The sequence below is a fragment of the Spermophilus citellus genome (genome assembly GCF_964194105.1).
Source record: "Spermophilus citellus genome assembly, chromosome: 3".
Taxonomy (NCBI): domain Eukaryota; kingdom Metazoa; phylum Chordata; class Mammalia; order Rodentia; family Sciuridae; genus Spermophilus; species Spermophilus citellus.
The window spans coordinates 77346828-77370030 of record NC_138184.1 but is presented as its reverse complement, the minus strand read 5'-3'; the positions used below and the strand labels follow the sequence as shown (position 1 = coordinate 77370030).

The following is a 23203-nucleotide window of genomic DNA, read 5'->3' as shown; positions in this document are numbered from 1 at the left end:
AGGGAGCCAAGGCCCCCACCAACGAGAATGGAAACGCCCCCGCAAGGCAGAGGGACCAATGGGCGCCAGGCCACCCTGAAGGCAGGACCCGCCTGGCCACTGACCAGGGGCGGCCTCCCAGCGGGCAGCTCGTGGGCAGCGTTCTCTGGGAGAGATCGGGCACGGTCACCGCAGCCCTGTCTCCCAACGAGAGACCGGGGCCGGAGCCAGGGAGTTCACAGCAACCTGAGTCTCAGGGGTGGCCGCGGAAACACAGGCCGCAGAGGCCGGAGCGGCTCCACTGCCAATTGTCCCCTACCTGGCGAGAGGGCAGTGGGCTAGGTGCCGGCTCTGCAGAGGGTTGGGAGGGGCAGTGGCACTGGCTGTGTTGCTGCGGTGAACCTGGGGCCTCCACCTGGGTGGTCTGGACCAGCGAGGGGCACTTCAACCTGGTGACTCACGTCATATCTTTCAGCAGACAAGGGCGATACTGAGCATTTATTGAGCATTTACCACGCGCCAGGGAGAATCCATGGGTGTCTTCCCTTCCAGTCCTCATGATCCCTCTATAAAGGGGCACTCTTGTCATCCTCATTTTCTAGATGACGGGTCTGCAGCCTCCTCAGCCGGGCTGGGTTGTCCCAGGTCACGAGGCTATGGGCAGCAGAGCCCGGCAGAACTAAGTGCCCAGCCACCATGCTGGCCACAGTGGGGGGCTCCTCGTTCAGTGTCCTCAGCCCTGGCTGCACATCACCAGGGAGCTTAACAGGCTACTAGTGATGGAGTCCCACGGAGACCAGCTAAAGGAGACTAACCAGGGGTGGGCCGGGGTTCCTGGGTGTCTTTTGGGCACTCCCCAGTGACTTCAGTGTGCAGGTGACTGAGAACTCTGCAGGAGGCAATGAGGCAGTGATGGCTGCCTTCCGTCAAATCGTCTGCAAGTGTAACATCAAAGCCACGTGGCCAGGGGAAGGTTCATGTGGTGGCCGGTGGTAGCTGAGGTAAGGCCTACCTACAGGCCCTTCACTGGGGCAAGTGGGTGGGGCCAGCCTACTCTAGGGCTGATGTCCTGTCTCTGGGGGGTGGCAAAAAGGCAGGCCCTGGGAGCCTCGGCGCTGCACAACCTCCAGTTCTAAGCCGCCGTGGGCGCAAGGATGCCTGGGGAGGCCCCAAATCTTCCTGGCCTCTGACGTTGGGAGACCGGCTGTCAATCAGCATGCTCGCCACCAACAGCTCATCCACATCATGTGGGTAGAAAAACCACCAAGCCTCACACCTACCCTGACCAAGTACATCAAAAAACAGAGGAAATGATGGGAACTGTGTGGTAGGACACCTGTGTGCAGAGCTGGGCAGGCCAAATGGGGCAGGCTCTGGAGCCAGCCTGACTGACTCTGATGCTGATGAGCTGTGTGACCTTGGACAACTTACTCAACCTCTCTGGGCTTCAGTTTCCTAATCTATAAAATGGGGATGACACTAGTGATTCTGCTCTGAAGTTGGATAGAAAGGAAAAGAAATGATGAAGGTACAGTGCTTAGAACACTGCCTGCTCCACAGGAAGTGCTCAGAATTAGCATTGTTTACACATTATTTGTTTTAAGTGCAGGGGCAGGGAGCCCCATGATGCTGGGGCCACCTTTACAAGTCAAGCTGGGTTGGGTGCCTCCCTAGTGCTCCCACATTCCTGGAAGTGACCCTCAGGGCAGGGCTTGGTGCTGGGTGGTGCCCAGCCTCTCCTCCGGCCAGGTCCAACCCAGCTCCCAGCCACCCTCCTTGTGACAGACCTGGGAAAGGCGCCAGCTGCCCCCTAGCGGCCAAGGGCAGACGCGCACTGAGCCTGGAACCACATCCCGTCACCCCTGGGGCAACCAGCACCACGGGCCTGCTCCTGAGGAGCAGTTAGCAATGAGCTTGCTACACGGGTTCTCTCTGTCTCTCTGTACCGGGACTGAACCCAGGGCGCTGAACCACTGAGCACACCCCAGCCCTTTTTTATTTAGAGACAAGGTCCCACTGAGTTGCTTGGGGCCTCGCTGTTGCTGAGGCTGCCCTTGAACTTGTGACCCTGCCTGGGCCTCCCCAGTCGCTGGTGTCACAGGTGTGCACCTCCATGCCTGGTGCTCCAGGGCCTTCTGTGGATCAGCTGCGTTGCCCGGGGACCGAGATCACCTAGGGCCGGGAGGGGCCAGTCGGGGCGGCCAGGGTGCGTCCACTCTGCCCGGGGGCTGATCTCAGAAGCTGCGCCTGATCCAGCGGCTGCTGCGGTTCTCCCGTTCTCCCTGCCCGAGGCCCACGACACTGCACTGCTGGGTGCTCGTGACCCGGGGCCAGGAACTTGACATTCCCTGCCAGACAGCAGCTGGGGCTGTGCCAGCGGACAGTGTCCCGTGTCGGCAGACACACCCAGTCCCTGTCCAGCAAGGGCCACCTGGGAAACCCACCCATCCCTGAGATATAGCCTGGTGACCAGGCCCCTCTTCCTTCCCTCCTGCGACGCTCCACCGAGCACAGCTGGGGAGCCCAGGGGTCTGCGGAGCCTTGTGAGACTGTCCCGAGTCTGTTACCTCCCCGCAGCCATCTCCTGTCCAAGGCCCCCAGACTGGGGGACGCTGCACACCACTCACACGGCCAGCCCTAGCCTGGGGAAGGAGGCGGACATCAGCAGCTGGCCCCAGGCAAGTCCAGCCAGCTGTCCCCGAGGGCAGGGGGCACAGGCAGCCCATTCCAATGCCTGGAAGGTGCAGACAGCCCACCAGGCCGGAAGGCTTCCTGGAGGAGGCGGAGGGAGACAGAGGAGAGAGGAGGCTCCACACCCCAGCCCCACGTCTGGCCCAGCGCTGGGGTGTCCAAGGGTGAAGGTGTGGCCCGGGCAGATGGATCCATGGGAGCGGGACCCGGGGAGGAGGCCTCAGCAGCCGCTCCTGGCCCCTCGTGACTGGCTGGAGGGAAGGCAGATGGTGGCCAGCAGAGGCTTCGTGGAGGCTGGAGCCTCTGGTCAAGTCAGGAGCTGGACACTGTGGGGCTGCCCAGAGGCTGACCGCGGCTCCCGCAGAAATCCAGAGGGGCTTCTCTGCAGAGCGGTGGAGTTGGGGCCCCTCTCAGAGGATGCCCAGGCCTTGACGGACACGTCCCTCCAGGGAGGTGGCCAAGTGGACGGAAACTCCAGGGGCACCGATGCTGGTCTCCCAGCAGTCGAACCCGCAGGCGGCCAGGGCCTGCTTTGTGGCCTCCACCTCGTCCTGCTCCAGATCTGGGGGAGGGAAGCAGGTCACCATAGAAGAACTGCCTGCCACCAAAGAGGACGATCATGCCCCTCAAGGAAAAGGCTGGGGACAGGTTCCTGCCCTGCCGTCCTGGGCCTCAAGAGGCCACCACAGCCCCCCTGTGCTGGCACTCGGAGCCACGCACCCTCTTGGGGGTCATGGAGCGGGCTGTGACGGCCACCCTGCAACCGCAGTGACCTGGGAGGCTGGGGCAGGGTCACAAGACAGAGGCCAGCCCCGATAACTTAGCGAGATCCTGGCTTAATATAAAGAGGGGTGGGGGCTGGGGGGTTCGGGTCCGGGGGGGGGTGGTGGTGGCTGGGACTGGGGGGCTGGGGACTGGGGTCTGGGGGGCAGGGGCTGGGGCTGTGGCTCAGTGGCAGTGCACTTGCCTCAAAAACATGAGGCACTGGGTTCAATTCTCAGCACTGCATATAAATAAAAATAAGGGTTCATCCACAACTGAAATAAATAAATGAAACTTAAAAATATAAAAAATAAAAGTAAATAAAAAGGGCTGGGGATGTAGCTAAGTGGCAGAGCCCCCCCCCTCCGCAAAAAAAAAAAAAAAAAAAATCTGAAAGTTTAAAAAGGCGCGCGTCCCACGGAGCCCGCCTTGCCACACACTGGCCAGGTGGCGTTTCCTCCCTGGGATTGGGGACAATGACACCTCGATACCTCCAGAGCTCCTGGGAGGCTGAGCTAGAATAACCGCAGATGATGTGCCTGGCCCTGCGTCTGGGACCCCACGCATGCTCCAGAAGTGTCACTGTCCCCAGCCCTGAACCAGGAGCCGGCATCAGGGGCTCCTGCAGCCCTTCCCAGGGCCCTGCTCCTCCCCGGAGGTCAAGGAGAAGGAGGAGACCCCTTCGTCTTATAGCCAAGTCAAGAGTGGGGTGGGGCAGAGAGAGGCTGACAGGGTGGAGACCCCATTCTCGCTCTTTCTCAGGCCACAGGCAGGAGCAGCCACCATGAGAGGAGCCCCACCTGGGCCAGCCCCGAGCCGGGCTCTCTAACTGCACGATTCTCTTCGAATCTGGGCAACTTGATGCTTTACCATCCAGAAACAAAGGCCCAGAGAGGTTGATTAATTTGCCCAAGGACATACAGCCGAGCTGAAACCTATCCCTAGGCCCCTGCCCACCAAGGGAATTCTCCAGGTACCTGGCCTGAGGAGCGTGATGCCGCAGCCACCGCCGCCTGCCCCCGTGAGCTTGCTGTGCAGTCCGTGCGCCGCAGTCACCCGGCAGAGCTGGTCCAGGGAGGCGTGGCCCACACCCAGGGCATTCAGGTGGTGCTGGTTCATGTCGATGAGCTCCTGGGGAGGAGATCCACTGGTTCCTGCCCGAGGCCGAGGCCCTGCCCACTGATGACCAGCTAAGGCGCTGACTACAGGCACTGCCCCCAAGGGCCCCTCCTACCTGCAGGACTTCCCATGGAGCCTGAAAAGAGCTGAGCTCACCCTCCTGTTCTCATCCGGGCCCTGCCCGGGAAACTCTGACCCTCTCCAACTGCTCAGGGATGGCCATGGGACCCAAGTTGGGTCAACCGGGTTTTCTCTACCTCTTTCCACTGGAGCTGCTAAAGTTAGTGACCGTGGGACACGGGCCTTCAGAGTTCTCTGCCTGCCATGTGCCACAGATGGCACGAAAGACAGGTTCCCAACACAGTGTTTCAGCTGCTGGATCAAGCAGTGCCTGAAGCTTTGGTCTCCTCAGTTTGGAGCCAATAAATATCTTTTCTGCTAACACCTGGCTGAGACAGATTCCTGTCATTTGCAAGAGGAAAAAGTCACAAATAATATGCTACCCTGCAGCTGCCTCAGAGACTGAGCAGAATAACTAGGCCGCATCTACTGCAGGGTCATGGCGGGGTGGGGTGGGGGACAGCTAAATATCTGTCTAGTTTCTTCAATTATGCAAAATAAGATCCCTGTTCTCCAAGGACCCAGCAAGATGCAGGTGGATAAACAATGCCATATCGGGCTCCACTGTTTACATTTCACTTGCCAAGCACACACAGCTCGCTGGGCTCTATGCTTGGGCTCTGGGGCCTCATCTTGGCCTCTCCTTGGTCGTGTGTCCCTGGGGAGGTCTGTGGCTCTGAGCCTGTCTCCTCCGGGCAACAGGGATCATAGGGGTCTTCTGCCTCACTGCCACAGGTGACTGCAGGGAGTCTTCCGAGAAGAGGCTCCGTCACCACCATCCTGATTCTACCAAGGGGGACACTGAGGTAGAGCAGTGACCTGCCTAAGGTCACCGTGCCAGCAGGTGCTGACTGAGCGCTACTGCCAGACACGGAGCCCACGACCTGCCGGCCAGCGCCCTGGGCCTCCTGCCCCCTCTTCTCCAGGGAACCCCGCAGCTCCGCTCGCTGCTCCACCAAGACACCTCCGCTACAGCCACCTGGAGGTGGGGCCCAGCCGACAGCCGGGAGGCTGGGGTCCCCACCCCGTTTCCCACTCGCCCAGCGCTTGTGACACTGGGCAGACAGGCGTGATGGCCCCGGTGGCAGCCCCCGCGCCTCCCACCAGCCCCACTGGCTGCAATGTGAGAAGACTCTGGCCCCCCCCACCCTGCGCCTGAGCGCCAGGTGTCACGTGGCCAAGGCAGGTTCCAGACACCTGTCACATTCTGATCCAAACCTGTCAGGGATCAGATGACAGGCTGTGGCACAGGAGAACAGCTCGCTGGTTGGAGTGCAAGCTGCCCAGGAGCAGAGCTGCACACTCCAGCGGCTGCCACGGCCCAAAATACACACAGCGTATAATCAGCTCGCGGTTCGCGGCGCTCTCGGGGCCGACGGGTACGATTGAGCAGTGCTCTGTCATTATTAATTTCCTTCTCAGGGGACTGCTCCTCCTTTCTACGTGGAGGGAATGGAGAGCCAGGAAGGCAAAGTCTGGGAATTAACAGACTCCCGGAGCCTGGCACATAGTAGGTGCTCATTAAAGCTCTGCTGAGTGAAGCAATGCATGAGCCAGGCTGGCTGACCCTGGCTCGGTCACTCACTGGCTGGATGACCTAGGAGGAAGCCACTTTCTTTAGGCCTCTGGTTTGTCCTTTTTGTTCTTTTTCTTTTTTTCAGTACTGGAGATGGAACCAGGGGCACTTTACCACTGAGCCATGTCCCCAGCCCTTTTTAAAGATTTTGAGACAGAGTTTCGAAGTGGCCGAGGCTGGCCTCAAACTTGCATGCCTCTCGCCTCAGCCTCCCGTTTTCACATCTGTCACACGGGCAATCCGCCCGCCTCACAGGTTGACAGAAGGAGAGCTCATCTGTGAAGGCCCGTCCAGAGTCCACCTCCGCTGGGCCAGACGAGCCGTGTCAGGGGAGCAGCCCTTTGACTCACTGAGCTGGTGGCGCCAGGCGCTGTGCTGGTGCGTCCCCGTGGGACCTCAGGGCCTGTGGCCTCCAGCAGGGAGCACTTGGGGGCGGGGGACTCAGACACTATAGTGCCTGCCCCAAGCAAAGCGGGGTCCCAAGTGGGGGTCACAGGGTTATGCAAATGACGGGGGGTGACGACCACAGAACAGCTCTGGAGCCTGCCGGACCCAAAGCCGGTGACACGGGAGTCAGCAGGGACGCAGGACGGGCCCAGGCTGAGGGAGCCTGAGGCCGCAGCAGCCGGGGTCTCCCTAGCCCCAGCCCAGGCGGGCCGGCTGTCCTGCGCCCTGTCCCTCAGGGCGGCCGCAGCTCTTACTTCCAGCAGGAGGTACTGTTCGGGGGCCGGCGCCGAGGCCATCTCTCCCAGCACGCGCTCGCACTCCGCGGATATGGCGTCCACGGAGGTCAGGAGGGGCTCCACGATGTCTGGGAACTGCGGGGGAGGGCAGGCGGCCGTTGAGGGGCCATCCAGGGTCTGCCTGCTCTCCCTCCAGGCCGCTGTCCACCCTGCCCCAGGATGCCACGTCAGGAGCAGCTCCGGGCTGCAGAGCTCACGTGGCCAACGACCCCCATCACCTGCTTCAGGAATGCCCACCCTGCCTTCCGGCCAGACTGTAAGCACCCACAGCACCTCCTTTTCTGTCTAAACTGCCTCCCCAGGTCTCCCTGCCCCACCTACGTACGCCTCCAAAGCCCATCAGCTAGAAGGACAGCTCCAAATCCAAACATGACTGTGTCCTGCCCTCCCCGAAGCCCACCCAGGAGGGGGTCAAGAAGCACCTTGATCAGCCTGTTCCTGACACCAGCAACCAGGGCCTTGGTGCTTCGTGGGACCTTGGTGTTGGTGAGCAGGATCTGGAGAGCTGGGGGCCTGCAGGGTGGAGAGGAGACAGGATGGAGGAGCTGGGCCAGCACAAACAGTGACTCAGAACTCCACCCTGACAGAGAAGAGGGAGTAGAGGCCCAGGGAGGTGACACTGGATTGGGGGGCACAGAGCTCCTGTCCCTGGCCACAGCTGCCTCTCCCCTCCGCCCCTGGCTCTTCACTTGAGCAGTAATCCATTATTTCAGCGGGGCACCTGTGTGCTGGCCACCTGGGGAAACCCAGCTCAGCCTGGGGACCAGGGGCAGGGAGGGGAGGAGGCAAAGGCAAAGGTCCTTGGAGTCGGCTGCCAAGTGGCTGAGACGGGAGGGGTAAGAATCACCCAGGGCCGAGGCGGGGGGGGGGGGCAAATATTTCCAGCAGGGGAGTGCCGTGTGCAAAGTCTGGAGGCGGCAGGGGGGGGCACAGTCACGCGGCCACCAGGGAGCGGAGCAGAGGGTGCTGGGGGTTTAGACGCAGCAGCAACAGGACAAGGACGGGTCCTGTTGGCGAGGTGCAGATCCCAAGGTGCACGGGGTACAGGGTGGCAGGGGTGACATGCACAACAGCTAGTGCGGGTGCGGGTCGAGGGACCCTTCTCCTAAAGCGTGGGGCCAGATGTGTTTCAGACTCCAGGTTTTCCAGGTTTGGGAATATGCACAAACTCCCTGATCAGAGAATCCGAAATCCAAAAGGCTGCAAACCTCTGCAGTTTCTAAGCTCAGGGCGGATTTTGGAACACTTCAGATTTCGGATTCTGGGATCAGGGATGCTCCAACCGTAGCAGCATCACGGAGCTGGTGCGCAGGACGGCAGCAGGAGGCCGGATGTTGAGGACGGCTTCCAGCACAGCTGCCCAGCCCTGCCTGACCTCGGTGGCCCCCAGACCAGAGGCCAAGCTCCAAATGGCTGTGGTTACAGGGAGTCCATCTCCCCCTGGGCTACCCAGGGAAGGGAACGGATGTGCCCAGCAGGACCCCTAGACCCTCCTGAGCCCCGACTGCTCTGTGGGGCACTGTCCGCGGGGACCTGAGCCGCCCCCTTTTTGGAGCGCTGCAGGTTGGGGATGGAGGGCAGAGCCTCGGGACGCATAGTGGCAGAGCTGGCTGCAGGAGCGGGGACCCACGACACCGTGGTTCACGGCTTCACAGTTCCAGATTGGAAAACCCACGGGGCTGGGAAAGGCTGCTGGGACGGCTCTATCTCACCGCCAGGAGCCCATGAAATTAATATCGATCCCAGCCCCAGGCTGGCTCGCTTGGTAGTTGTTTTTTTTTTAACTTTACAAAAGATGAACATTCTATTTGGCTTTTCTCTTCCCTTTAAAGACAACTCATTGCTCAAAAGGGCAGCTCCTGGAGGCGTGGTGACCCACAGATGGTGCGTTTCCCAGGGAGAAGCTCCCTGTGATGGGGCGCCAGGGCTCCTCTGCGCCACCCTGGGATCAAGGTGGAGCCCGGCCTCCCGGCCCCTTAGGGGACCTGCCATCTGTTCACTGCAGTGCCCTGCAGCCAGCAGCAAAGGTCCCCGCTCTGTCCCCGCCCACGGGAACTCATCCTTCTCAGAGTCCTCTGCCAAGGGGCCGCCAGCCCGCGAACCCAGCGGCCAACACCTGCGGCCATGGCTCAGGGCTCTGCCCTGGAAGCGCTTCGGCAATCTGGGCCTGGCCGCCCCCAGCCCCGCCTCCTCCCTCCCTGGCCCCCTGGCTGTCCCCTGCCTCGGGGCTGGCACTGGCACCTACTCTGCAGAGCCTCACTCTTCAGCCCCCGGGGCCCTGTCCCTGTGCTCCCAGAGGCCCCTCCGGCCCCAGGACAGCATCCCATCAGCCCCTCAGCTCTAGTTCCTGGCCCAGCTTCGTGTCCTCCAGGCGCTGGGGACTGCCCGACAAGCCCTTTGGAGCATTTTACTTGGTGGCTGTCTCCTCCCAAGGTGAGGCCCAGGGAGGCAGTTCCCTCGAGGCCGCAGTGCTCAGCACTAGCAGGTGCTCGGTGACACCTGGGGAAGGGTGGGTCTGTCTGGTCAGCAGTCGGGCACTTTAGGATGGCGCTTCTGACATGCAAGTGACAAATGGGCCTCAGGAGAGTGACTTCCCAGGGGCACCAGCTGCCCGGGACACAGCTGGGCGCACACCCAGGCCTGGACCCCACAGCCTCTCTGTCGTGGCTCGGCCGACAGGGGCTCCCCTGTCCCCTGCAGAGATGGGGGTGTCCATCTGTGGGGCAGGTCCCATGCTTAGGTACAACTGGCTCTCGGGAACCAGGTGAATGAAAGGCCACCGCCCTGAGGGCCATCTGCAGTGAACCGCAGCTCGGAGCCCTCGGCTGCCTTTGCTCTGACCACGACAGCCATGGCTGCCTCTGCTCGTCCCCGTGGCTTCTGAGGGCAGGGCAGGGGCCGACACTCAGTCCACCAACTCTGGCCAGGACAGAGGCCTGGACTTGCTGCCCAGCTGCAGAGAAGACTCCCTGAGTAATGAAGGAAGGGACACAGAAGGACCCGGAGGCAGCAGCAAGGTCCCTGGGACACGCTGCTGCACAACTTGGAGGGTCAGAGTCCCCCGCTTGCCACCTGTCTGGGCCCGGGCACCTGGCGCCTCACCGGGGTGCCCACAGAACACAGGGTATTGAACTGTGACCTCGCACCCGGGTTCCAGTGGCTCCAGAGGGAGGGGAAAGACCCAGGAAACAGGTGAATCGCCAATGTCCCCTCTGTCAGCACCTCTCTCAAGCCTCCCAGAAGTGGGCTTCAGTCCTGCCTTAGCCTGCACCCCGTCACGGAACCCTCGCTGTCCCATAGAAGGCTTTGTGTCTGTCTGTCCATCCCCCATTCAGACTATTTTGCCAGGCCCCAGGACTGGTCACCAGGGGCACGGGGAGAGTCCCAACTCTTGTTTACTAAATGGACAGACAAACCCGCAGCCAGGGGTCTGTGGGAACGGCTACCTTCTGGAAGGTGGGCGGGACGGCCACACGTGGCCATCTACGGGCCAAGGGTCCAGAGCCAGGCCTTCATCGCTGCACCCAGGGGCACTGCCAGCCAGTATGAGGCCACGCAGGGGTGGGAGCGCAGGGACAGCATGGCCCGGGGAAGGACGCAGCCGAGCCCCTGCCCAGTTACCTGTCCAAGGACGAGATCTTCCCCTGATGGTAGCGGAGGGCTCCCCCTGGGGAAGAAGCCAGCGTCAGAGCTTGAGGGAGGGCTGCCCGTGCCCCAGGCTGGCCCCCCAGGGGACCAGCAAAGCAGGACACCTGGTCACCCCAGCCCAGCTGCAAGTGGGCCAGGAGGCAGGAAGGCCTGTGGGGACTCCAGGAGCCCCCTCCTCCTCCACGTCACCCAGTGTGGCTCCACGGGCCACCCAGCAGAGCCGGAGCCTGGGCCTTGGCATCTAGGCCTGGCGAGAGGGCACCCAGCCTGCTCCCCACAGGGGTGGCCACCCGGCCCCACCAGGCCCTGAGGGAGGGTATGAGGCAGGCGGGAAGCGCCATCTTGCTCAGAACCCACGGACCCTGCGCCTCCCAAGCCAACGGGGCCGGGGGATCTGGGAACACAGCGAGACTCCACGAAGAGCAAGGAGGTGGGCCCAGGGCCACCTACCCCACGTGCTAACGGCGTTGTCCACTCCCGAGGGGTTCCCGTGGATCACCCTCTCCCCCTGGAAGGCCCACTTGTTGATGAGCTGCAGGTTCTCCTCGGACCACCTGGCGACACAGAAACACACCTTCAGCAAGTGGTGGTCAGTGGGGACCGAGGGTGACCTCGGGCAGCAGAGGGCCAGAGCGGTGGCCCGTGCAGGGTGGAGCACGAAAGGCGCAGGGCTTGGGCCCCAAACCCAGGAAGAAGAGCCAACGGCGCTGACTGCTCGGCTTGAGAGCAGGCGGAACCTCCTGTCCCTTCCCTTGGAAGCTACCCAGCGCAGTGGGCGAAGCCCGGCTGGGGGTCCCCACAGTGCCACTTTCTAGCTGAGTGACTCTGGGCCAGCTGCCTGACTGCTCTGCTCCTTGCCTCCCTCAGTGGAAGAAGCTCAGCTCCACCCTCCCTGGGGCTGTGGACCTGTGTGGCCAAGGCTGGCACAGTGCCCCGTAAGGCGTCCACACACAGTGAGCGGTCACCATCACTGCGGGGACCTCTGCCTGCTCCTGAGCCGAGCTGGAGCTCAGGAAGAGCTGCAGGGGGAGGACTCACGCCCCGAGAGCAGGCAAACCAGCCACCGCCAACCCACCCAGAGGGCCCTGCGGGGCCAGGCTGGCACCCGCCGTCTCTGAACCTCCCCAAAGCACCAGCAGCCCTCCACAGAGTGGGCGAGGGCTCAGTCCCTGCCCATGTCAACAGACCCCAAGCACCATGTGGGGACAGGAGAGGGAGCAGCCCTGACCCCAGGCTTCCTCCCGCCGATTCCCTTTCCCACAGAACGGCAGCGGCCAAGGGTGGTTGTGCAGCCTCTGCAAAGGGCCTGGCTCAGGGCAGGGCGGGGGCTGATGCAGCGAGCTGGCCGGAACTCAGAGTCCCCCACAACTGCTCCAGCTCTCGCCCCAACTTCTCCATGATTTGGGAAGAACCCATGAGTCCCTGCATGTACCTAGGGGACAGTAGGTGCTCCCCAAAACACACCAGCAGGGATCACAGCTCCTGATGCCCTCAAACCCAGTTCAAGGGCTGGGGACATGGCCAGTGGGACAGCACTTGCCTTGAGTTTGCTGGAGAGCCCTGGCTGAGTCGATTATCCCCTCTGAGCTGGGTGCGATGGCACACGCCTGTCATGCCAGCAACCTGGGACTCGGGAGGCTGAGGCAGGAGGATCACAAGTTTGAGGCCAGCCTCATCAACCTAGTGAGGCCCTAAGCAAGACCCTGCCTCAAAACTAAGAAAGGACTGGGGCCAGGCACAGTGGCACACACCTGTAATCCCAGTGTCTCGGGAAACTGAGATAGGAGGTGTTAGGTGCAGAACAGGCTGAACTATGTTATCTGCAGAGCAGGCTGAACAAATGTTAGCTACAGGATGGCCCATGCATTCAAACCCCCCTCTGTCTGATCCTTTATCACCTGTTTGCGTCAAAGCTGAACACTCAACCCCCCTTGTGCCAACAAGGCAGCTTGCAGACCCAGAGGCCCCGTTAGATTTGGGCTATAAAAACTCCCTCCTGCTGGGCTCCTCTCTCTCTTCTCTCTTGTTCTCTTGCTCTGTCTCTCTCTCTTGATCCGTCTGTCTCCCTTGCGCGCATGCTCTTCTCTCTCTCTCTTTCTCTCTTTTCTCCTCTGTTGCACTGCTGCAAAAAGATCTCTTGGTCGCTCTGAGTGTTGTGGTCACTTTCCTTTCAGGAGGATCACAAGTTCAAGGCCAGCCTCAGCAACTTAGCACGACCCTAAGCAAAAAAAGGACTGGGGACGTTGCTCAGTAGTAAAGAGCCTCTGGGTTCAATCCTCAGTACCCCCACAAGATGTGTATGTGTATCTGTATATATGTATGTGTGTATGCATGTGTGTGTGTGTATGTATGTATATCCACCTATATACATATCTCCCTCTCGAGTCTACCTACACATATGTATATACACGTATCTCCCGAGTCTCCTTCCTCACCTGCCAAGTGAGGATTCATGTGCCTCATGCGCTGGTTGTGGCTCTGACTCAAGATGAGCTAACACTGGTCAATACCACTGAGTACCAAGTACCGAGGATTGTGCTCAGTGCCTTCTCAGATGGACCAGCTCCTGCCTTCCTCTCAGTAACCCTGCAGGGAAGCTACCACTATGATCCCCTTTCACACAGAAGGGAAACAGGCTCAGATGGGCAAAATGTCCTCTCCAAGATTGCAGTGTACCTGTTGCTACTCCAGATCACCCCTGCCAACTTGGAGCCTGAGCTCTGCGCCATGAAACTCTATGGTGCTGAGATCCGCTTGCTCACCCTTTCGTATTTATTCAGCAACTAGTGATAGACCCGTAACTAAGTTCACTGCCAGGAGCTAAAAGAGACATGGCTGCCAACTTCCTGGAGCCTGGAACGTGATGGTTACAGGGAGTTGTAAGCAATCGATTTTTAGTTACAGACGAGTCACATTGCAATATTTACCTCCCAAATGAGCCCTTAGATAAGCGCAATGCAGGCTCAATAGATCGCACCTCACGCCAAATGGGGGCAGAGGGCAGCCAGACAGAGGCAGGGGACCGCACCCCAGCCAGAGGGCCCTGCGGTGCCACGCCTGGAGCTGGGCCAGGGACTGAGGGGCAGCGGCTGCCTGGGAAGCAGCAGGGATAGAGAGGGACAGGAGCTGGCGACTGATCTCCCTCAGAGGCTGGCCCTCTGGGCAACATGGGCCTCCCCTCCTCCCCTCCTCCCCTCCACTGCAGGCCCTGCCCCAGGGGCCCAGCCTCAAGGCTCCAGAGAGAACTGGGCCTGTTCTTCAGACAGAAGAAGCCAGGGTGCGGGTGGGGCGGGGCAATGACAGGTCCTCAGAGGCGCTGGAGGAAAGGCCAAAGGCTGCATGAGAGAGCACACGTGTGCCTGTGTCACTCACACACACAGTCACCTCTGCCGGACTGCTGGCCTGCGTGTGGCCAGGGACCCCGGGAACCGGCCTTCACTGATCTGGTTATGAGCAGCAATTATCACAGGATGGCCAAATGCCAAGGATAGAAGACCCCACAAGGGAGCCTCGGGTCCCATCCCTGACTTCCAGATGAGGAAAGGGAGCCCCAGAGAGGAGTCACCCCGGCTACGCGGCCAGTTCACAGGCAGAGCCCCAACACCCTGGAGAACAGCGCTGCCCAGAGGCGCCATGCCTTCTCCTGCCGATTTCTCCCTTGACCGGTGGCAGCCGCTGCCCTGTCCCCACCCAGGGAACCCTTCAGACGGACTCCAGCTCCACGGGGGCCGTGAGGACCCAAGTGACCTGGGGCTCCAGATGGATTCAGCTGACTTCAACCTGCACGTCTCAGGGAGGGGACAACTGGATGGGACAGCAGCCTTGCCAGGTGCCTCCAGGGCTGGGGGACAGAAACCGGCCTCTCTGTGCCAGAGAGAAAAACTCAACCAGAACAAACTCAGGCAGAGGACAGAGTCTCCAGCCACAGGGAGCCCTCGTGTCCTTGGGCCTTGCTCCTCCCTGTGGCCTGCTGAGGGCCGCAAGGTGTGGAGGCACTTGGGGTGGTGACAGCTCCCTCCACTGGACGCCCCACGCACCTGGAGGAACCAGACTAGCCCAACACCTGATGGTCACAGCGGCCAGCACCACACGGCTGGTGCCCTGAGTCGCCAGCTGGGCGGGTCCCCAAGCCACGTGGGCCCAGGGGACACCCCACGATGAAGCCGCGGGGACTCTGGGGCCTTTTCCACAACCCACGAGGCCAGGACGAGGCCACGGCCACTGAGCTTGGATGGTGTCTCAAGGGGCCTTTCCAGGTGACGGAAGAGGTGCCCCACCAGTGAGGCCAGGCCACAGCCCCCCGGAGGCGAGGACACGAGCAGACGCCCCCCCAGGCAGCCGCCTCCTGATCTGCTCGGGCACGTCACGCCTTTCTGCATAACCAACTGGCTCGACTGCACTGTGACCCAGGGGCACTCTCGTCACCAGGCAGAGTGACCAGGCCCAGCCCTCGGGAAGTGAGTCAGAAGGGAGAGGGTCCGTCCGACCTGTGACCACTGACACCTGACTCGAGCTCTTCCCACCACGCACACAGGCCCTCAAAGGGCCCAGAGGGGGTGAGGGTGGGCGCACAAGTGGCTCAGCACAGGGGTGAAGGCTCAGACTCTGGGTTCAGACAGCTGGGGCTCCAACCCCACTCTGCTGCCTCTAGTTGTGTGGACCTTGCTTGGTCTCTGTGGGCCTCAGCTTCGTCACCTGTGAAGTGCCCATGACACCTCGCGCCACAGAGGGTGGTGACGAGGTCCTGAGGAGACTCCTGGTGAGGGCCTGGCACCCAGGAAGGACGCGGACCACGGTTACCTGTTGGTGTGCGTGCTGTCCTCCAGCGGGTTGGGGATGTCCTCACATGCGGTCAGCAGGGCGGCCGCCAGACACACCGAGTACGCGGCGCTGGAGCCCAGGCCGGCCCCGGGGGGCAGCTCCGACCACACCGTGATGTCCAGGCTTGGCAGGGCCCTGCAACAGGCCGGTGCAAAGTGGGACCCTCGTACAAGGATGGCGAGGTGCCAAGGTTGAGTCTAGGGCCGGGGACCAGGTTCAGACTCTGCGTCTGGCCCAGTTTTCTGAAGTCAGGACGGTTTCCTGACCCCAGGGCCTTCCTGGTTGGATGGCGGGTGCTCCTGGTGGACCAGACAACTGGGAAACAGGTACCAGGTCCACTCAGCCACTGCACCGTCCACCCAGAGCTGTCCCTACAGGTCCTCCTGACCACCAAGCCCCCTACAACGGCCTTCCTGCTCCCTCCTGCTAGGCCTCACCGCCCTGCTGGGCCTGTGCCAGTGATGCCCTCGTATCTCTTCTTGCCCCCGAGAGACCCCGACCCATCCTTCAAGACCCTCTCAGGTGTCACTTCCATTGTGACCCTTCTGGACCACCCACAGGGCCACTCCGAGCTGCCCTCCAGGACCCCCACAGGTAGCCTTCCCCATGTCACCTCATTGTGGCACACCTGGTGGCACGCTCCCGGGGAGGCCTGTCCCCCCGAGAGCTCTCCCCAGCACGTGCAGCCAGGTCTGCTGTGGATTGCCACGAAGTTTGGACTCACACATCTTAAGTGTACCCCAAGCGACACCTGTCAACCTCATGCTCAGTGATTGCCATTAAATGACAATGCCCCAGGAGCCTTCTCAGATCCACCTGCCACCCCTCCCCAGGGTGGGAGGTTTCGAAAGACTCCCACCTACTCAAGGACACGCCCCTCCCAAGCTGGAAACCCCTGCGCTAAGCCGGCGGCCGCCAGCCTGTCATCCAGAGGCTCCAGAGGCTGGGGCCAGAGGATCACAAGTCCAAGGTCAGCCTCCGCAAAAGCGAGGCACTAAGCGACTTAGTGAGACCCTGTTTCTAAATAAAAAATAAAAAGGGATGGGGATGTGGCTCAGTGGTTAAGCACCCCTGGGTTTAAGACCCAGTACCAAAAAAAAAAAAAAAAAAAAATCCCTGCATGAGACAGCAAATGTTGGCATTTACGAATGTGTCCTCGGCACAAGGGACGCTGAGCCAGACTATGAGCCAGAAGTTGAGCCGGTATTTGCTGCTCGCTGTGTTCTGCATTAAAACAAAAACCAAAAAACTGTATCCTCACTGTGTGCCAGGCACAGTGCTAAGTCCATTTTATGTGGATTTTTAAAAATATTTTTCAATGGTCGATGGACCTTTATTTTATTCATTTATTCATATGCGGTGCTGAGAATCGAACCCAGTGCCTCAAACATGCAAGGCAAGCGCTCTGCCCCTGAGCTCCAGCCCAGCCCTGATGGGTTTCCAACCTCCCTGTTTTCTGTGGGATTATCCACAACATAGCACTGAGGAGCTCCTGGCCAGGCTCTGCGCCAAGCACTTCAGAGAAACCGAGCCGCAACAACCAGCAGCAGGTCCTCTGCCACACCCACTGTGCGCACAGGGAAGCCGGGTGTAAACCGGGTAGTGCCCTGTCCTCAGGCTGTCATCTACAGAGCATCTGGAGGGCGCTGGCACAGGTGAGGACAGCCGATGCTGCCCCCCAAGAGACCGAGCTTTCCCCAGCAGGGTATGACTGGAACCTGCCGCCTCCCTCCTCACCGCGCACCTCTGCCTCCGACAGATGGCCAGGTACAGGTACAGGAAGGCCAGCACCGCCAGGGGCTCGGTGGCGGCCCAGTTCTCAGGGAAGTCTGCCACCTCCTTCAGCTTCTCCACTTGCTCTGCGATGGGCACGGTGACGTCATCTTGCTCTGTCAGACACAAACACAGGTGGGCCAGGGGCCTCAGGGGCCTTTATAAACAACATACAAGTGGTCACCGGAAGCAGATAGGGACAGACATGCATTCACAGTCCCAGCAGCAGAGCCGAGTCTACCCACTGGCCTGGAGCCTCGGGAGTGGGCAGGCTTGGAAATGGGTCCCAACTGTGCCATCCACTTGCTGTGTGGCCTTGAGCCCATGACTTACCTTCTCTGTACCTCAGTTGCTCTCAAGGGACCTTGTCAGAGGTTGCCGTGGAGATGAAGTTGGGAAAGGTGTTGTAAAATTCTGAGCTCAGTGTGGGTTGGGCAAGAGGGAAAGGTGGGGTTGTAGGTTTTTCCCAGTGACAGGCGGGAGCCTGGGCCACCTGTCTGTGAGACCGAGGAGGCTGAGTGAGTCTAACCAGTTCATCTTTACAGGCCGCTCCCTGGGTCTCAGGCCAAGTTCTCAGGCAGTCTGAAATGGAGTTGGATGTGCCTGTGCTGGGAAACTTCGGGCACCTATGAAGTCCTGACACAGATGTGACAGAGACCTAGACACTGCAGACTTCTGCACGGGGCTGCGACAGGCTTAGAGTTCAGGGAGACTGGATCTGAGTCCTCTCTATAGCGCTGACACATGGGGTGGCTCAGGCCATGGGACCTCCATACTCCAATCCTCACGTCCATATAATGGGCATGAATAACACCACCCACTTCCAGCTGGAGAATTCCAGGACTTCCCAAGGTGGCAGAGGCTTGCAACCTCTTAGACATGAATCCGAAGGGCTCAGACTCCTGTGTCTCCTTCTGAAGTCAATGGACAGCCCTGACCTACCCACCGACTCAGCAGCACGGGCTCCAGCCCCGCTGGAGTTCACAGTCACCCCAACCCTGTTCGCGGGGGCCTGGGAGGTGAAGTGACCTGCCAGGCTCACCTAGGAAGTCCGAGAGGTGCCACTCCAGGCTGCTGCCACCTCATGCTACTGATTTACCAAAGCAGCATCGGGTTCTCAGGGAATATGTCTGCCCTGGCTGGGTGGCCCTGGGCTCCAGAGAAGGCAAGTCCCAGGTGCCATCTTCTGAAGCAAGCTCCAAGGCAGTGGCACTTAACTGAGGGTGTCCCTGGTATCACCCAGGGAACCCCTTTCAAAATACACACGCAGCCCGTACCACCACTAACAACTCTCAAAAGGAGACGCACAGGGCCAGGAAGCCATCTGTACTGGTAAAAATCACAGTAAGCATGTCCTCCCGTGATTCCAAGGCATGACAGTTTAAAATGGCTGCTGTAAGATTTTTTTATTTCTATTTCTTTAATTTTTGGTGGTGCTGACTGAACCCAGAGCTCTCCCACTGAGCTACTCACAGGCTGAAAACTCCCAACTCTATTCCCTCTCCTATGGGAGCAGTTGTGGCTCCTCAGGGTTCAAGTACAGTCTGGAAGAAAGCCCTGGGGATTCTCGTTTGCCCAAGGCTTGCTGAGGAACATTGTGGCCAACAATGAGACATCGGCCCAAAGGGAGATGCAGAAGGAGAAGAGAGACTAGCTCCAGCTCTGGGCAGGTGGCAGCTCCCCTGACCGAGGAAAACAAGCCACTACCCGCTAGCTTGTGGGTGGACACAGCCTTCTCACGTCGTCAAGAGCAACACCCTCGGGCTGGGGATGTGGCTCAAGCGGTAGCGCGCTCGCCTGGCATGCATGCGGCCCGGTTCGATCCTCAGCACCACATACCAACAAAGATGCTGTACCCGCCGATAACTAAATAATAAATATTTAAAAAAAAAAAAAAAAAAAGAGCAACACCCTTGCTTACTGGCATGGAAAGATGATCCTGCTACACTGAAGGGAAAACCCACACATTCCAGAAAAGTGGATAATGGACTGACCCATTTTTTTTTAAATACTTTTTTTTAGTTGTCGATGGACCTTTTATTTATTCATATGTGGTGCTGAGGATCCAACCCAGTGCCTCACACATGCTAAGCAAGCACTTTACCACAGAGCCACAATCCCAGGCCACCAGACTCACCCAATTTTGGTAAAAAACAAGGTGTCTCTCTCTCTCCATCAATCTAAATATTTCAATATCAACAAAAAATAACTCAGAAGGATTAATAGCAAATTGATTAGAGTGGTTACTGGGAAAGAGAAAAGCAATAATGGGTGAATTTTTTTGTCATCTGTCATTTTGTTAATTAGGAGCATGAGCTTTGGGTTCAGACAGAGCTGGGTTCACTATTAGGAATAAACACAAGTTACTCTCATTGTTAATACTTTGTTCTTCTTTTTGCACTGTGGTTTGAGCTTGAGGCCTCATGCATGCTAAACACACGGTGCGCCACTGAGCTACACTCAATCCTATTTTTAAGAATTTTAAATTGCCAGCCATGGTGGTGCAATCCATTCCTGTAATCCCAGCCACTTGGGAGGCTGAGGCAGGAGGACTGCAAGTACAAAGCAAGCCTCAGCAACTTAGCAAGACCGTATCTCAAAATAAAAAATAAAAATGGGCTGGGGATGTGGCTCAGTGATTAAGCACCTATGGGTTCAATCCCTCGTACCAAAAAAAAAAATTGACACATAAAATGCCCACACATTCATCTTCCTTGTTGAAAGCCACATTATAGAAGGCTCTCTGTCTACTCCCAACCCCTAGGATCCTCCCAGAGGTCAGCTTGATGTCTATTACATCACACATTTTTCTATCCCTTTTTCTTTCCCTGCAGTACTGGGGATTGAGCCCAGGGCCTTGCATATACTAGGCAAGTTCTACACTGAGTTACACCCCCAGCCCTCTTTTTTTTTTTTTTTTAAAGAGAGAGTGAGAGAGGAGAGAGAGAGAGAGAGAGAGAGAGAGAGAGAGAGAGAGAGAGAGAATTTTTTTAATATTTATTTTTAGTTCTCGGTGGACACAACATCTTTGTATGTGGTGCTGAGGATCGAACCCAGGCCGCACGCATGCCAGGCGAGCGCGCTACCGCTTGAGCCACATCCCCAGCCCCCCCAGCCCTCTTTTTACTTTATTTTGAGGCAGGGCCTCCCTAAGTTGCCCAGGCTGGCCTTGAACCTGCAGCACTTCTCCCTTAGTCTTCTGAGTAGTTTGAGTGCACCACCATGGTCAATGTGTTTCTATGCATTTGCACACTGACTCTCACGTAAGTGTGCATGGATGCTATTTTACATCCTGTGTTTTTTTACTGAACAGTAGGCCTTGATAATATACCCACGATAGCCCACAGATATCTGGTGCATAATTTTACACTTTTAAATTAAGACAACATACTGAATAAGTGAAGCTAATTGTACGGGGTCAGAATAGAAAATACCCCTGGAATGGCTTGCTTCTGGCTCCCTCTGGAACAGCCGGAACCCACCTAGGTGCCTTCTCTCCCCCTCTCCAGGGCCCAGGCTCTCTCACATCTGGGGCTTGCACTTACCCATGAAACTTGTGTCCAACAGCTGAAGCCTGGCCACATCCCAGGCCTGTGCGACCCCGATGTTTGGTAAGTTGAGGCTTACTTTCCCATTGCTTTGGGGTTGAAGCCGGAGGAATGTTCTCAAGTTCAAGGCCACTGCCAGTGCTACCTGTATAGTAAAGAGCAAGAGTAGTTAGCCTGAGGGTGGGCGGGGAGGGGACCAGAGTCAATATACTGGGAAGTGAGGGCAAATACCAGCACACAGGCCACTCCCACCTATGCCCTGGCAGACCCGGGGATCAGCTTTGCCCTGCTGTCCCACTGACCCTGGGCACAGCCACTACCACTGAATTAGGAGTTTATTTCCACTTATATCTGCCTTCTCCATGGAAAGCTTCAGAGGTTCTCAACACCAAGGAATTTTGCTTCCCCATGATCTCGACATTCTCAAAGAGAAATATAAATAAGAACATAAAGAATGGCCCTTGGAATGAACGAGTGGATGAGCATGAGCTTTGGGTTCAGACAGAGCTGATTCACTACAACATTCACCAGGGTGTGGGGAGCTTGGTCAGGTTATTGATTTTTCTAAGCCTGAGCTTCCCCATCTGTAAATAGGAAACAAAGGAATGTCCCTCCAGAGATAGGTGCAAAGGTTAAATGAGCTGATGCATGTTTCTGACTTGTTTGCTGGATCATCTTTCAACTCCTAAACATGGGAGCGCCCCTGTGCTCAGTCCTCAAACATCTTCTCCTGTCCATCAGCTCACTTCCGAAGTAATTTCATTCCACATGCAGGGCTTTACATATATCATCTTTTGCTGTCTTACTGAGTGAGGCCAGGGAAGCTCTTCAGTGGGCATAAGATCTGTCTTTGCCTCATCTGGCCGGGGAGAAATGAGCCTCCTCTCTGATCTGCTCCCAAGCTAAGCCTCAGAGCCTTGCTTCACCTTCTTGCCAGATCAGTGTCGGGGAGAAGTGAGATCCAATCCTTGAAAGCTCTGGGGGATTTTTACCTTGCCATGGACCACAGCATGTTCTCCATGAAGGATGACTTTCCCTGGAGAAGACACCAGTAGGACTTCGGACAACATGGCTCTTGGGAATCCTGAAAGGGAAAGCCAGAGAGAGGAACAAAGGTGCCTAGATGCCAGGACAGCAGGAAGAGATCTCAGAGAAAGCCCATATTAAGCACATCTCTGTAACAACCACAACAGCATAAAGAATACTTGCTACATACCTGAAAGTAGTGCAGTAATACGGTCAACTGGACAAATGAGAAAGACAAGAGTTCAAATGCCAGCTCTTCTATTCCCCAGTGATATATCATCTTTGCTAACTCACTTAAATGGCTACGAACTTCAGTTTGCCCACACATTATATAGAGACAATAATGTAACCTACCTCAACACATCATTGGGAAAGTTAAGTTAATCTAAAGAAAATAGAAGTGTCTGGCATTACTGTTATCACTTGATTACTGATCGATAATTATTACTAGTTTGTTCTTTTATTACGATTACTATTGAAGGCAGAAATTCACATGAGGGTTGGGAGGGTAGGTCAGTGGTAGAACACCTTCCTAGCATGAGCAGTGAGCAAGGCCCTATGTTTGATCCCCAGCAAGAAAGAGGGGGGCAGGCAGAAGAGGGAAATGGGGAAGGGAGGGATTGAGAAAGGAAGAGGGAGAGAGGAGGAGATTGATTCCCATGAAATCGTGGACGAAAAAGAACTCTTTCCTGGACATTGAGGCTGTTTCCAAGATGTCACAATCATAAACATGGTTGCAGAAAACACCAGTCCAGCCCGGTTTTGCACACTTCAGCGAAGATTTCTGCAACAAGTGCAGCCAATGCCTTGCTGCATCTCCGGGTGTGTAGCATTTTACACTTTTACAAATAATGCAAAATTACCCTTCGCTTAAGGCTTTCCGTGAACCGCCTTGTTTATTCCCCGAAGACCTCAGTCGCACTGGGAGCAAGGAACCCGGCAATCCCTGCTCTTAGGGAGGGGGACAGCCAGATTTGAGGCTGCCCACACCTCAGGACGGACTCTCAGAGTTGGGGAAACTGAGCCAACGAAGCTGGCCGCCCGACACGGGGTCGTCTTTGGCCTCGGATCTCGCGCCACCCGGTCCTGAGACCCCTGCTTCTCACCTGCTGCCGCCGCCGACCCTTCGCTCCGGAGCCTGATCTACTGCTCCGGGTCTCCTCCATCCCCAAGAGCTAGTGCCCCGCGGGAGGCGGCCTCTATTTTCCGTCCAGCCAATCAGAGCAGGCAAGCCGGGAACCCCTTCACGAATTGGCTTGCATTGGCCAATAGGGATCGCAACAGAGCCGTCAAGGGTTTTCCCGCCCCTCTCCTTAGGCGAACCAATGGAAAACAAGTCCTTTAGGAGGGTCCCGCCCTGGTCCGAGAGCCGCGAACCAATGGGAAACGGCATCTGA

The 23203-nt window shown here is 58.1% G+C and overlaps 1 protein-coding gene across 4 annotated transcripts; it reads right to left on the bottom strand.

The window, feature by feature from the left end:
- Window positions 1–1914: 1914 nt before the first annotated feature.
- MVK (mevalonate kinase) lies at window positions 1915–23008 on the bottom strand. 4 transcript variants are annotated; one of them, XM_081287633.1, is made up of 12 exons: window positions 22913–22995; window positions 21997–22023; window positions 21773–21864; window positions 20778–20925; window positions 17204–17348; window positions 15439–15594; window positions 11089–11192; window positions 10612–10657; window positions 7413–7503; window positions 6949–7065; window positions 4410–4563; window positions 1915–3232 (listed from the first exon to the last, which is right to left on the bottom strand). In XM_081287633.1, exons 3-12 carry the CDS (start codon window positions 21848–21850, stop codon window positions 3081–3083), a joined length of 1191 nt encoding a protein of 396 aa, XP_081143759.1. In that variant the 5' UTR covers window positions 21851–21864; window positions 21997–22023; window positions 22913–22995; the 3' UTR covers window positions 1915–3080. The 4 variants fall into 4 exon arrangements, with proteins under 4 accessions (XP_081143759.1, XP_081143758.1, XP_081143760.1 ...); XM_081287632.1 differs by lacking the exon at window positions 21997–22023 and having other exon boundaries at window positions 22913–23008; XM_081287634.1 differs by lacking the exon at window positions 22913–22995 and having other exon boundaries at window positions 21773–21899; window positions 21997–22016.
- Between the last annotated feature and the right edge of the window lie 195 nt (window positions 23009–23203).